Raw genomic sequence first — 14,899 nt, forward strand, 5'->3', positions numbered from 1 at the left:
TTGATAAAGAAAATGTGAAAATCAATTAGGTAAAAATCCATAAATTGCTAAATTAAATTAATATAGAGTAGATTTGATAACATATTAAATTATTTTATTTAATATGGCTTTAAAATTTTAACCCTCTATATGTACTTTAGATTGTGAGGAGGGAGTTTAAAAATATAAAAGGATATATTGTATATTTTTATAATTTTTCAAATATAAGTTTTATATTTTTGTCAAATATAGATTTTGTATTTGAATTAATTCTAATTAATCTAAAATATTTTTTTTTCAATAAAAAAATCTTATAATTATTGAATGACTCATATTTATTTAAATTGCGAAGTATAGAAAGAAAAACTTATTTTTAAGCTAATATTTTAAATGATTATTTATTTTTATAAATAAAAAATATAAAAAAGTAAAAATAAATTTAAAAAAAAACTATGAAATAAATGAATTTTTAAGCTTCTTTTTATTTTAGAGTAGATAAATATCAATTCTAAACTTTATCTTTAAATTTAAGTCATAATCGAATCTAAATTTCAAAAGAAATGTATTTGATATTAAGTTTTTAAATATTGCTGAAAATAAAAATTAAAAGAAAATTTATAAAATTTAATTTTAATTAATTTTTAATATATATTTTTAATGTTTGACTTAAGATTTGTTATTAATTCATTTTTTTTGGTAATTAAAAATTTAAATTTATTTTAAAAGCTTTAAAATATTATTTAATTTTAATTTAAGTGGTTTTACTACTATTTTTAGCGTCATTTATCTTGAAAATTTTATCAAATATAAAAAAAATATTTTTTATGATTTATTTAGAATATTACTGATTTTTATAGAACGAAAAAACATTTTAAATAAAATTTAATTATAAAATGTAATATTAAGATAGATTGAATATAATTTGTTAAAGATTTTAGAAGTAAAAATTTTTGTTATATGTGTTTCAATTATGTGTATCTTAAAAAGATACTAGATTCACTTATTTTGTATGTTAAAGTTCTACATATTTTTATTATTTGATATATTTTATTGTAGGAAATTTATTTTTTTGATTGGTTTGGAAAATTTCTTATAACATTTATTCATTTTATAAGCTTAATAATGAGCTATTTGATCTCTTTTTAAAGAAGGCTTTAATTTATCTGAAAACTTAAAGTAGGGATATAAATAAACGGATCAAAAAAAGAATCAAGCTTATCCCTAGACAAGCCAAAAGCATAAATAATATTATAACACTTTATTTCTCTATACTGCTTAGATCTTCATTACTTATCGTTGTACTTCCCATAATTTCAGTGTATTTCTTGCTAGTGATTGAAATCATAACAAAAGTTATTCCAACGCTAAACTCTTAGAACACTTTATAATAGGAAATGAAAGAATATTAAAAAAATCTATAGTAAAGAATATAGATGCCTTATAAAAAAAAGGTTATAGATATAATTATGCATGATGTTACAACATTTTTTGAAAGGGTTAGAAAAATTAGAACCACAAAATATTTTTTAGCATAGCTTATTAGTATGTATGATTTACTGCCTTTTGCTTTGAAGTTTATGTTAACTAAAAAATTAGGAATGTGATTTTCGATATATTCATTATCTTTTTTGAACAAGATATAGGTGATTTCAATAAAAAAGAACAAATGAATAAAAGCTTAAAAGACAGCTAATCCTCTGCTTTCGCTAAATTATAGAGAAAAATATATACTGAATATTGTAGGTGTAATATATCCTTAATTGAGATTTGACATAACATTAAGAAGAATATTTACTATTTGCATAGTGTATTATTTACCCTTCATTATAGCTCTAGCAAACAAATTTAAAAACACTAATACTGTGCATAAAACAAGAGATAAGTGTGGAAATAAAAAGTTTGAGTACAAAAACTTTTACAATCCAAACTGAGTTAGAATTTTTAATTAATCAGAATCATATTATTCAGATTAGTTGTCATTATTTGATTAGTTTGTAGTAGATTCTGAACTTATTTAGCAATTGACTTCTTGGAAGGAAGGAATAGCTTCAAATATAAAAGAATCACCGAGTAAGGAGTAGGTGTATATCGATTATGGTATATTGTCTTTGAACATAGCTATAGGTCCTAAGACCTATAAAAAGTGAGAAAGAATAATTAAGATTTAAAAATCTTTGAAAATAGAAATAACTTTCTATGCTGAACCACTATCAGGAACAAGTATTTAGGAAGCATCATTAATATTTTAATTTCTTTGCTAGGAAGATTGGTTGCTTTTATTAAACTCTTCTGTTGTGAGAATTGTGTTACTAAGCGATAAAGTATTTATTTGTTTATTAAGTGTTACTTAAATTGTATTGATTTTTCTGTTCTAAGTAACTTAAATCTCATAATAAATTTTGTTATCAATAATACTCATGCTTTTTATAAAATAGTCTTAGCTCAACTTCATTGTTTATGGATCTATTAGAAGTTTTAGGTCCTAAGACTCATCATTAAAGGGAGCTCTATTTAAAGTTATTGTTAGTAAATTGTTGTCATTTTATATTGTCAGTTTCAAAGAAATAATTTAGAGCTTTAAAACACAGATCTTATCTTATTCCCTCAAGACGTATCCTTATTTACAGATACATAAGTTTGAAGGAGTCAAAGAATTATCACTATTAACTATCAAACCTTGACTATCTTCACACTTTTAAATGCATTAGCCTTGCCACAAATAATACTAGCTTTCACATTAGCTACAAGAGAAACGACTTTAACACACTTTACAATTGCTGTTGCATTAATAGCACTTCTTATTTTAATTACAAAAATATCCATCGATAGGTTATTAGGAACAAAAAATTGATTATATTTGTTAATTAGCTTTATTAGGAATATTATAATAATACATCTAAGATTAGCATTCACATTATTTTGTAACTGTATTAAAGACAAGATTTTCTCCAATGTCATTACAGCCAGATATGCATGCATTAGGATCTTCCTATAATATGTAATCTTATTTACATTTATTACACTTCTGTAGTAAAACATAATTCCCAGAACGTATACTTTACTAACAAACAATCTCATATTATTCACAATTTTATGAGTACCTTCCTCGAATGATATTATTTTAGTCTTCTGTAGGACATTATACACAGCTTTTATTACTTCCTATGATGAAATATCCAGTAAAGCATGTTAAACACTCACTTGATGAAGTTCCATTACAAGTTTTACAGCTTGAGTCGCATTTAAGGCATTTATTTATACTAATAAAATATCCATTCTAAATATTGCATTCTTAACATACTTAATTTCCTGCATTATCGTTACTTAAATAAAGATCTTTTGCACACTGAGTGCATTCGCCTATACTTGGACCAGTGCATTTTTTACAATTTTGAGCACATGGAAGGCATCTCTAATTAATACTATCAATATAAAAACCATTATCAACATTGCAAACAACACATTAATTGTTTATATCTCTAGTTAATTATCCATTACAGAGTATACAATCTGATTCACTAGGTCCTGAACATGTTTTACATTTTGAATTGCAACTTATACATGTTAAACTATTCTAAATAAACTTGCCATTTTAAATGTCACAAGTATTGCATTGTTTAGAACCTTCAACAAAATAAAAACCAGAAGCACAACTTTTGCAGCCAGTAGAATCACATCCGTTACATTTCGGATCACATTATACACAATTTTATCCTACAATCTTAAAATTTCCTGTGCAAGTGCTACAAGAATTATCAGGCTATTTATAGAGATTTTATGATTAGTCACATGTTAAACAGTCAGTGCTTAGAGGACCTGAGCAAGTTAAGCAACTTGAATCACATTTTTTGCAAAACTAATCCTATGGATCAATATAATTATTTTAATTACATACTCCACATTTAACATCAACATTATTTGTTTGCAAAATAAGAGAGGTATTGTTCATACATTTTTTACACAAATTTTTGCTTTGGCATTATTAGCAATCAGTATCACATTTTAAACATTTTAAAACTCCATCATTCTAAATAAAGTATCCTCCATTTTAGTCACAACTACTTACACATTGTTTGTTTTCATCTAAGTAAATAGGTTGAGAATTACTTGTATTACAAACTTAACAAGTACTTTAATCATTGCATTATCTACAATTTTAGATACAGGCTGAACATTTACCAGGGGAATTAATAAAATAACCATCTCCGCATACAATACATCTTTTTTCTGAAATTAACAAATTCATTCCATTAAAACAAGATTAACAATCAGTATCTTTTCCTCCTATACAAGTTTTGCAAGAACTATCACATTTTTTACAGATTTTATCATCTGGAGAGTAGTAAAATGAGATGTCACCAGAGCATAATACACATTGAGTAAGGGTTTAATCTCTAATATAAGGATTTGAGCATAAGTCACAAATTAAATTAGATCCTTAAACACTACATTTATCGCAATTAATAGGACATTTTAAACATAAAGAAGAACTCTTATAATAGCCACGTTTAGTGCAATCAGAACAGCTTTAATCATCTTTCTGAAAAAACTTACCAATTGGGCAGCTTAAACATTTATTAGGGTCATTTTGACGATTGCAAGTCAAACAAGTTGGATGACAAGGTAAGCAATCATTTCCCTATTTAAAATAATAACTTTACTGGGAGCAATCTACACACTTTTTCTTTCCACCTTTATCTTGCAAGAAAGCATAGTTAGAATTACTGCAGCTGATACAACTATATTCATCAACATCAAAGCATGAATTACAAGAAATATCACATTGTAGGCATTAATTATTCTTCTAAATATATTTGCTAGGACACTAAGATGTGCAAGTTCCTGACTATAAGGTTATATCACCTGGACAAGACAAACAGTTTGAACTACTAGGTCCATTGCATGTTAAACAAGAAGAATCACATGGTTTACAGCTTTTACTAGCATTGTCTCCATAATAATTAGAAGGACATGTTTAACATAAAGCATCATTAAAAATATATTATCCATCAGGACAGGTGCTGCATTTTCCAGCTTAAGAGCATGTAGCACATGAAGGATCACAAGCTTAGCAGACATTACTTAATGCGAAAGTTCCCTCCGGACATTAATCTACACATTAATTAATTGAATTTAAATTTAAAGATCCACTGCAAGATAAGCAATTATTTTATTTATCTCCGTTGCATGTTTTACAAGAACTATCGCATTTTAGACAAAAAGATCCATTTATATAAAATCCATCCCCACAAGATCCACAAGTATTGTCTAGTTTCTTAAGGTATTACCCATCCTAGCAATCAGTGCAAGTATTAGCATTACCTTAACATTTTAAACATTGGCTACTACAATTTTAGCAAAAAAAATTTGAATCAACAAACTATTAACCATTAATTTGGCAGCTCTAACATAATTTATCCATTCCTGATTAGACAAAATACAAACCATCAGCACAGGTTGTACATGATTTATTATTTCCATCTGTGCAAGTTTTACAAGAAGAATGGCAATTGAAACAATCTGTTTGGGTTCCACCTGATGAAGTAGTATATTAACCTAATGAAGTATTGCATTAAATACATTTAAAGTTTGTTCCAGAATATGGATTCATTCTCAAATATGAGGGTTTACAAGCAGTACAAGAGCTTTATCCAGCATCTACACAAGCTTAACATGTGGAAAAACATTTTTAACAACGAGGGATGCTCGGATTAGTTTTGGTATCTATATAATATCCATTTGAAGTTTAGCAGTCTTAACAAGAGTTATCAGGATATAGATATTTTCCTGAAGGACAGCTAAGACAGCTATTGCTATTTGAGTTAGAACAAGTTAAGCAAGATGGATCACAAGGAAGGCATTTCATTTAAGTTTAATCTTTAAAATATTTAGAATCAGTACAGTCAGAGCATGTGCCATCATTTTTTAAATAATTGTTAGGGTAACAAGAGAGGCAGTTGTTTGAGTTATCTCCATTACATTTTTTACAACTAGAATTGCACTATTTACATATACTAGAGCTTGTTAAATAGTATCCGTTTTAAACATCACATGCTTAACAAGTATTGTCTGTTCTTAAATAGGTATTTAATTGACAAGTAATGCAATTATTTTTATTAGATCCATTACATGTTTTGCAACTAGGGTCACATTTAGTACATTAGCCATTATTTAAATAATTACCATTAGTAGTATCGCATGTTATGCACTGTTTATTTGATAAAATAAAATTTGTTTTACAGCTATTACAGTCTGTTTTGTTAGGTCCACTGCATGTTAGACACGAGGCATCACAAGGATTACAAATATTTTAAGGCGAAACAAAATATCCATTATTTTAATCACAATTTACACATTGAGATGACAAATTTAAAATTTGAGGGCTCTTGCAAGAAATACAAGTAGTGCTTTAAGCCTAGCAAGTTAAGCAATTATTATCACATTTTAAACACTTTCCATCACTAATATAATAACCCTAAGCAGTATTGCAAGTTTAGCATGAACCATCTTAAGCAAGGAATAAATTTTATTTGCAAGAAGTACAATCTTATTTAGATCCTCCTTAACATTCCTAACAAGATTGATCGCATTATTAGCAGCTATATGTTTGGGAACGCCTACCTCTTGACTATTAATTATCATTATAAAAGCCTGATTAACATGAAGTGCATTCCTTCCATCTTTAACAGTTGCAACCATTAGGACATTAATTATTTCCTCCCCAGTTTCCTCCTCCACCATTTCCACCCCACTATCCTCCTCCTCCATACCCATTAAGGATTCTTGTTTATTTAAGCTTAGGATAGAAGATAATGTTATTTTTTTAATGAAGTTCTTCAAGTTAATATTCTTATTAATAATAATCATAAGAATTTCCGCATTATTATTAAATTTCAGTATTAGTTGATATTTATCTGGTGATTAAAGTAATTCTAATTATATATCAAATTTATTTAGCTTATATTAAATTTAATAAAATTTTTACTTTATCGAGTCTATTCTTTGGGTTTAAAACATTTCCGTTAGTTACTTGATAATATATGGAGAATTAATTTTTATAATTATAATAATTTAGTGATCTTACAAGTCGTTTGCTCTACAAAAAGTCAATTTAAATTGTTAAATTTATTTTAATTTGTCTTTCTAAACATTTACTAAGCTTTAAAAGTTTGTTTATATTTATATTTATCTTGCGAATTTTCTATTTTAAATTAGGAAAAAAACAATTAGGAAAGTAGACTTTTGAGAAATAAGTTGAAAATACAAATAGAATGAAAGAGCATGATTAAATTAAATAGTATATTCAAAAGATATTTAAGGAGAGAGAGTTATTTTAGCTTGACTGATATAAAGCTTGACATAATTTATATCATCGGATTCAACTTAAATTTTTTCATTTATATGCAATTAATTTATTTTAGAACTGAATTCTGAGTCTAAGACTTAAATTTGTAAGTCTTTTTCACTTTCAGGAGTTGCAAATACAAGCCTAAGATATCCTAATAAAATTATGTTACCTTTTAATTTAAATAAAATAATTAAAATATTTTATTTTAATAACATTTTTAATAACCTAATAACATATATGTGAAGCATAGACAATTGCGTCCATATAAAAATTATGGAACAGTTACTTTCATAAAAATAGACTTCTGATTATTTATATATATTTAATTTGCTTTTTGATCAATTTTTATTTTTTAGAAATGTATTCAAAAAGAAAATTGATTATCATAAAAATGCACTCATCTAGTAAGTATTATAGTTCATTCAAAAAGTCTTTGAGCCAATTTAATTAAAAATTCACTTTTTATTAGATTTTGTTTTAATGTTTAATCTTATATGTATTTACTGTAACATAATTTTTTTGTGGTTGTTTTTGAATAAATTCCCCCACTATTTAAAAACATGATTTAGTACTATAAAAAATTAATTTTTAATTTCAATGTAATATGCCCATGAACAATTAATTACTAATACTTTACACAAAAATTTGTTTTAAAACATTCAAAAGTCTAATACCTTGAATGCTAACTAAATAATTTAAATGTATAAAGCTTTTAGAATAAATACTACAGTTTTATGGATTGTAAAATGTATACTCTTGCTTTAAAAATAACTTATCGAGACTGATAGTTTAATGAAAATTAATAGAAAAAAATATATGTTTAAAAATAAACATTTTTTTATTATTTTTATGACAAATAAATTAAAAACTCAAAAGTAATAAGCAAAAATGTAATTTTAGTAGTTGAATGATAAAGAATTTCATTTAGAATTTAATTGTATCTCATTTTTGTTAAGTCATGAAAAGGTTAATGGAGGAAATAACATAATTAAAAATCAGAATGTTATTTATTAAAAGAGAAAGAAAAGATATTGATCTAAAAATGAAAAAAATAATTTGGTTCAAATAGCTTAAATCTTTTTCGTTTTCTTTTGATAATTATGCAAATATTATGATTCATTTACCTTCTAAATAGTTCAAATATCCATATCAAATATTTATAAAAGAATTAGTAGTATTTCATGCTATCAACTTCATCTATTTAAAGTTATAAAAACAAAAGTTAATTAGATTAATTTTATTCTTTAGTGATTCCTATTTTATTTCTAAAATGTATACAGTACTCTTTCTCTTTTTTTTATGTAATATATTTTTGTCATATTTTGTTGTAATTAACTATTTTTTCTTAATAAAATTAAATATAATTTTTACCAATAAATTTGCATAAAAAATAATAACAAAATAAAAACGTATTGTAAATGCAAACAATTCTTTTATATTTATCTAATTTTTGACACATCTAGCTTATCTTCTTTTTTATATCTGTAAGCTTTGAAAGTATTTAAATAAATTTTAAAATAATGTAATTTGCATATGACCATATAATTTCAAAATAATTTAAGTTTTCATAAATTATTTTTATAATTTACTAAATTATTGTTTTTATAAATATTTATCATAAATATACATAAGTATAATAATTTATTAAATGTATCAAAAAGATTGCTTTACATTAGATCCTCTTTCATACTTTAAAATCCATGAAATTAGCACTTTTATCAAATAAAGTTATTGATACTAATAAAAAATTTTAAGGACTAATTTAATAATTTAATTGAAATAAAAATTCTATAATTTAATTTAAAGTAATGTAACCCAAATATTTTATTTTATTTAAAAAAATAGATTATAATTTAAATTTAAATGTTAACTTATTGAAAATCTAAATATTAACATTTTTTTTTATTGATAAATACTAAATTTAAAGCTAATTTATATTACCTCTATGATACATTAGTATCTATTACTTAGATTTAAATTAATTATTAATACAAAAAAATGGGTTGGAATTAATCAAGTAAATAAAATTTATTTTTTAAATTTGTTAATAAAAAGTTATTAAAAAATTATATTTGGTAATTTAAAAAATATTATTTTAATTTATGCAAGTGATGTACAATTACTTAAAATAAAAAAATTATAATTTTAAATATAAAGTATTTCATTATTTTATCTTGCATAAACTTTCTTACTTTTAGTATATGTTATTAAGTTTTTAAATGTTAGAATAAATAATTTTACTTTAAACTCTAAATTTAAGGTTCAATATCTTAATGAATTGTTTATCTTTTGGAAAAATATCTTTAAATAATCAATAAGAAAGATGATATTTCAAATATATTTTATTTATTTTAGTTTGAAAAAAATAAATTCATTCAATTTAATTTGTAAAAAAGTTAATTTTTCATTCATATATTTTAAAATGGCTGTTTTGAATTTATACATAACTGATAAAGCTATTATTTCAATGTATCATCAACTATAGAATATAATAGATGCAAAATTTCAAATTTAAATACCATCAATCTTGATAAACTAAGGTATATTGATTGAGGGCATTAAGATAAGAGGCTGGAAAAAAAACAGTTTAAAAAACTCAAGTTTTGGTTTACTTCATAAGCCTTAAGCAAACTTTAAAAATGGAATACAGTATATAATTACAGTAATTAGTTTTAGATTCAAAAAGTCTTATTTTTAAATATTTATTAGTAGATTCTTCTACTAATAAGTGTTTCATTTCATTCTATAAAGAATGGAAAATTGACTATTTTTTATTTTTTTATAATACTCAACTTGAAAAGGTTTATTAATAAATGTGAAAATGAAGTAAATATCGAAAATTAGAGTTGTATAAATAACTATAAAAATTTACATTATAAATAATGAAACATTAAAATCAAAAAATAATTTGCAAAATCTTTATTTAGAAAATTAATTCTATTAGCTTTTGAACTCTGATATTAAATAGCTGCTAAATATCATATTTTTATTTTTAGATACATTAAATTATTTTGAGCTCTATTATTACTAATAAATACCACTGATTGATTACAATCTATTATTTATTTTTTAGTAACTTTAGGTAATAAATTACTATCAAATATTACTTTAAATTTAGATTTTTTTTAATAATAAATAAAACATATAAAATTTTATTAAATAAATCATTTTTCTTAAAAAATATTAGAAATAGAAAAAGTAATTTTCAGTTTTCTGGTTTTATGATTAGATTATTCTAGATAATTTTTTTTTTTGAAAATAAATTAAAAAATAAAACCTAATTATTTCTGTTTTCTACTTTAATTTTTAGATTATTCTAGAAAACAAATAAAAAATTATTTGAAATTTTAATTTATTTTTGATAATCTAAATTCAAAATTTAATTTTGCATACTCATAAAGAAATAAACAACGTCAAATGGATTATAATTATTAGGAACTTGCTAATAAGTATTTTTACTTATAAAATTAAAAATAGTTTTCATTTTGTTTAATACAAAGTATTATATTTTATCCTTTTTTAGCATATTCTTCATTGAAAGTCTTGAAATAATTTAATTATCAAAGAATAATAAAATGTCTTAAGAATAAAATTATGAATTCGATTCCTATAGAGACTAATCTACAAAGAAATACTTAAAACCAATTAATTTATACTTATGGCAAAATTGATTATTAAAATAGAAAATTAGCCAATGATGATTTGTTTAAAATTTCTTCTTCTAGCCTTGGATTTTTAGGTTTATATCGCTAAGTAGAAGTTTTTCATAACTTTTCATTTTATCATAAATTAAACTGCAAATGGCATGACTCGAGATTATTTGAAAATATTTACACCATATCCGATTAGCCATATCTTGAGAGCAAAGTTGCAACAAATGGAGATATTTTATTGGAAGAATAAAAGCTCACTTCTCCTTTACTAATTTAATTATCTCAAAATAATTCAGTTAGGCGATAAATAGATGATGCTCATATTTAGAATGTTATTTCATAAATAAAATAGTAAAAAGAGATAAAACAAAATAATATAATTAAAGAATCTGATTAAAGCTCTCTTGAAATTGAAGCAACTGAAAACCCACTAGAAAAGCTAATTTTTTCAGGGAGACATGTAGAAATTAAAGATTAGTATATTTACATTATGAAGAACAATAAATAATTAAGCAAAGGAGATATTAGAATATCGTTTCATGAAATAAAAACAATAACAACTGCAACTGTATTAGCTCTATAAGAAGAGAGTAACCTGACAGAATTGAAGTTATTTGACTCAAAAGAAAAAATTGAATATTTTATTCAAGGAAATAAAGAAATTTCTTTTTTTTCTTTGTTCAGTTTTATAACTAAAGGCTTTGTTGAATATAAGGATTTAATTGACCTTTTTAAGTCTGCTTTGAAATCCACAAAGACAAAGCAATACAAAAATATTTTACTTCACTTCATAATAATTAGTTGTCTATATCTCTTTTTAGAATTAACAACAATACATGATGGATATTATAATATTATAGATAAAAAATAACTTTCATTATAAATTGATGAATTATAATAAAATTCTGAGAAAAGCTCATTTCAAAACAGTTTTAGTTTAAATAAAGAAAATTTAAAAGCCTCATTTATTCAAGCATTAATTCATATCACAAGCTTAAAAGCATTAAGTATTGGTTTTATACTATTACCTTGTATGTGTTTTAGTGGCCTATTTATCTATGCATTAGATAGATAATCATCATTTAATGAATTAATTAATGAAATTAACAATAATTTAGAAGAAATTAGAAAAAATAATTCAGATAATAATATATAATAATTTAAGCTATTGTTAAACAAATAGAATTAATCCAATTCAAAATAGCTTAACTATGCTTGAGAATTTACTAAAAAATAAACTTAATTTTGAGATACATATAATATTTGATAACTTCTAAAATTTACATTATTATGTATTTTTTTAATTATTTTTGCCTTTGGTTATTATGAATTTTAATATTATAAATCCAGTTTAATTGTTTTGTAATAATTTATATATGTATATATGCTTGTGTATCCAAGTTAGAAAAAAATTGTAGGTTGTTTTTCTTTTAAAAAATTAGAGAACTTAATTATGCTGAAAATTATGGTATTTTCTAATGATAAATATCTTATTAATTACATTGGATTCTTTATAAATTTTTCTATGATTTTTTAAGAATTATTTCAAATTGATCGAAATTATTTATTATTAATTAAAATGAATTTTTCTATGATTTTAAAAGAATTTTTTGAAATTGATAGAAATTATTTATTATTTATTAAAATGAATTTTTCTATGATAATAAAAGAATATTTATTATTAATTACAATAAAAATTATTTTTTTTGTGTTAGGCATGTAAATTTTAAAGATTAGTTTTTATAAAATATGAAAAATAAAAGATAGTTAAGCAAAGAATATATTAAAATATCGTTTCATAAAATACAAGAATAACAACAGATACTGTATTGGCTCTATTAGAAATAGTAAATTTATATAATTAAAATTTTTTAAATAATTAAATATTTAAAACAAGAAAATGAAGAAATCTTTTATATTTATTCGTTGGGTTTTATAACTAAAAACTTTGTTGACTATAGTTATTTAATTGATTTTTATAAGTATGCTTTTTATTCCACTAAGACAAATTTATAAAAAAATATTTTACTTATCTTTAAAGAATTAATGATATTTAATAAGCAATGTTATTTTATAAATAGAAATGGCTTAGTGGGAGTTACTTAAATTGGAAGCTTAATCAATAGAAATCACTTTGTTTCGAGTTATTAACATCCTAAATAGATATTTGTGAAATAGTAGAAATAATTAATTGGTCCTCGATTGAGTCAAAGAAAGTCCTCTAAAATTGCTATTTAAAGGAGAGAATATTTCCTATTATTTGAAAGCTAGTTGAGTTAAACAAGCTTAGATAGTATTAGCTCTAATCTTAAGATTTTGTATAAAATAACTTGAGTCAAGCTATTTACAATAGTAGAACTAAATTAATTTACTAAATTGCTTAATTGAGAAAACTTCACATTTTTAGAGCAAGTATAACTAGTAGCGTTTTCTATATAGCTGTAAGGACACATAGGTAAGCACTCATTTTATCAATGTAGTAGTATTTGTTATAATTAGAACTACTTGAAATGCAAGAATTTGATTACAAGTCAAGTTAAAAGTTAACTTAACACTAACTTCATTAATCAAAATTATATTAAGAGCAATAAGAGTCTCCCACTACTTTATTGTATTGTAAATATGATATTCTAAAGCAAAAATACAAAAAAAATATTAGCTTATATTTAAACTCTAATCTCTTCATTTAATTATTTATTTTTTATATTAACTTTTCTAATCTAACTGTTTTTATTTGAACCAAAAACATTTAAATTATTAGCATATTATATTGTAAAGCTTTTTAAATAGAATTCTTCAAGCTCATCTATAAAGTTATAAAAATTAAATTTTAAAAGAAAAATATTTTAATATTTTTTGAACTTAGCAATAAAAAAAATAATAAAATTGTTACTCATAAAATGTATTCTATATTTATAAATAAATAAATTATTATCATTTAAAAACATAAAATCTACTGAAGCAATTTTTATACAAATAAGTTCTTGATTGGTGATAAATAAATTACAAAATTGATTGCAAATGTACTTTATTTAATAAATAACTCTTCTTTACAGTCTTATTATTTATAAAATTTATAGTAATTGAAACAAAATCTAAGAATACCTGTATTAACTTTTAAAATAATTCAAAAAAGCAATATGTAAATAAAGCATTATGAATGGTAAATTAAATGATCTATTTAAAAAGCTTTTTTTACTATTTAATTATGGTTTTTAAATACTTCAAAACAAAAGTTAGACACCTTAGATAAAAACTAATTGCTATAGAAAAATTAATTTACAATTTAATAATTTATTAATGAAATAAATTAAAATTTTGGAGAGAAATTGATATATTACATATTTGGGAGATCAATTCCTTTTTTAAATTTTGTTTTAAAAAAACTATTCAAATATAATTAAATTAAATTTTGATATTTTATGAGCACTTTCTTAATCTATTTATTCAGTCAATAATAATTTAAGAATTAAATAATGAGGAGTTTAGTTTTCCCGATACAAAATATAATAAATTGAAGAGATTTAAATTGAATGGAAATAAAAAATAGTCAGTTTAATTTTTTCAAACGCAATATTAAAAAATTAATGATCAAATTTTTGATTGTATATGCATTCAAATTCTAAATGATACGTTCAAAAAAAACAAAATATAAAAATAATTTGCTTTTGTTTTCATTTTTATAATAATAGTATACTAATCAATACTAAAGATAAAAAATTTTAAATAATTAAACAGTAGATAGATCAGGCATCGAGTTATTTATATATTTTTTCTTAGATATCTATTAAACAAAATATTTTTAAATGATTTAAATTTCTTTAAAGCAATTTAAAAAGTTTTTTAAATTATTTAGAGGTAAATATATTTTTTTCTGAATATTTAACACTAACTTATTAAGTTATCAAATATTAGACCA

The 14,899-nt window shown here is 22.5% G+C and overlaps 2 protein-coding genes across 2 annotated transcripts; one reads left to right on the forward strand and one right to left on the reverse strand. All coding sequences in view use genetic code 6, as the record gives it.

Moving 5' to 3' along the window:
- Positions 1 to 943: 943 nt before the first annotated feature.
- Positions 944 to 6,996, reverse strand: TTHERM_00037650 (transmembrane protein, putative; the record flags this gene model as incomplete). The annotated part of the gene is made up of 4 exons (XM_972072.2): positions 944 to 999; positions 1,270 to 1,359; positions 1,537 to 6,911; positions 6,965 to 6,996. 4 exons carry the CDS (start codon positions 6,994 to 6,996, stop codon positions 944 to 946), a joined length of 5,553 nt encoding a protein of 1,850 aa, XP_977165.2.
- Positions 6,997 to 10,985: 3,989 nt separating this feature from the next.
- Positions 10,986 to 11,474, forward strand: TTHERM_000037679 (hypothetical protein; the record flags this gene model as incomplete). Its single annotated transcript, XM_012797162.1, has 1 exon — positions 10,986 to 11,474. The coding sequence occupies one exon, from the start codon at positions 10,986 to 10,988 to the stop codon at positions 11,472 to 11,474; it is 489 nt and encodes a 162-aa protein (XP_012652616.1).
- Between the last annotated feature and the right edge of the window lie 3,425 nt (positions 11,475 to 14,899).

The sequence above is a fragment of the Tetrahymena thermophila genome (assembly GCF_000189635.1).
Source record: "Tetrahymena thermophila SB210 genomic scaffold scf_8254667, whole genome shotgun sequence".
Lineage (NCBI taxonomy): Eukaryota > Ciliophora > Oligohymenophorea > Hymenostomatida > Tetrahymenidae > Tetrahymena > Tetrahymena thermophila.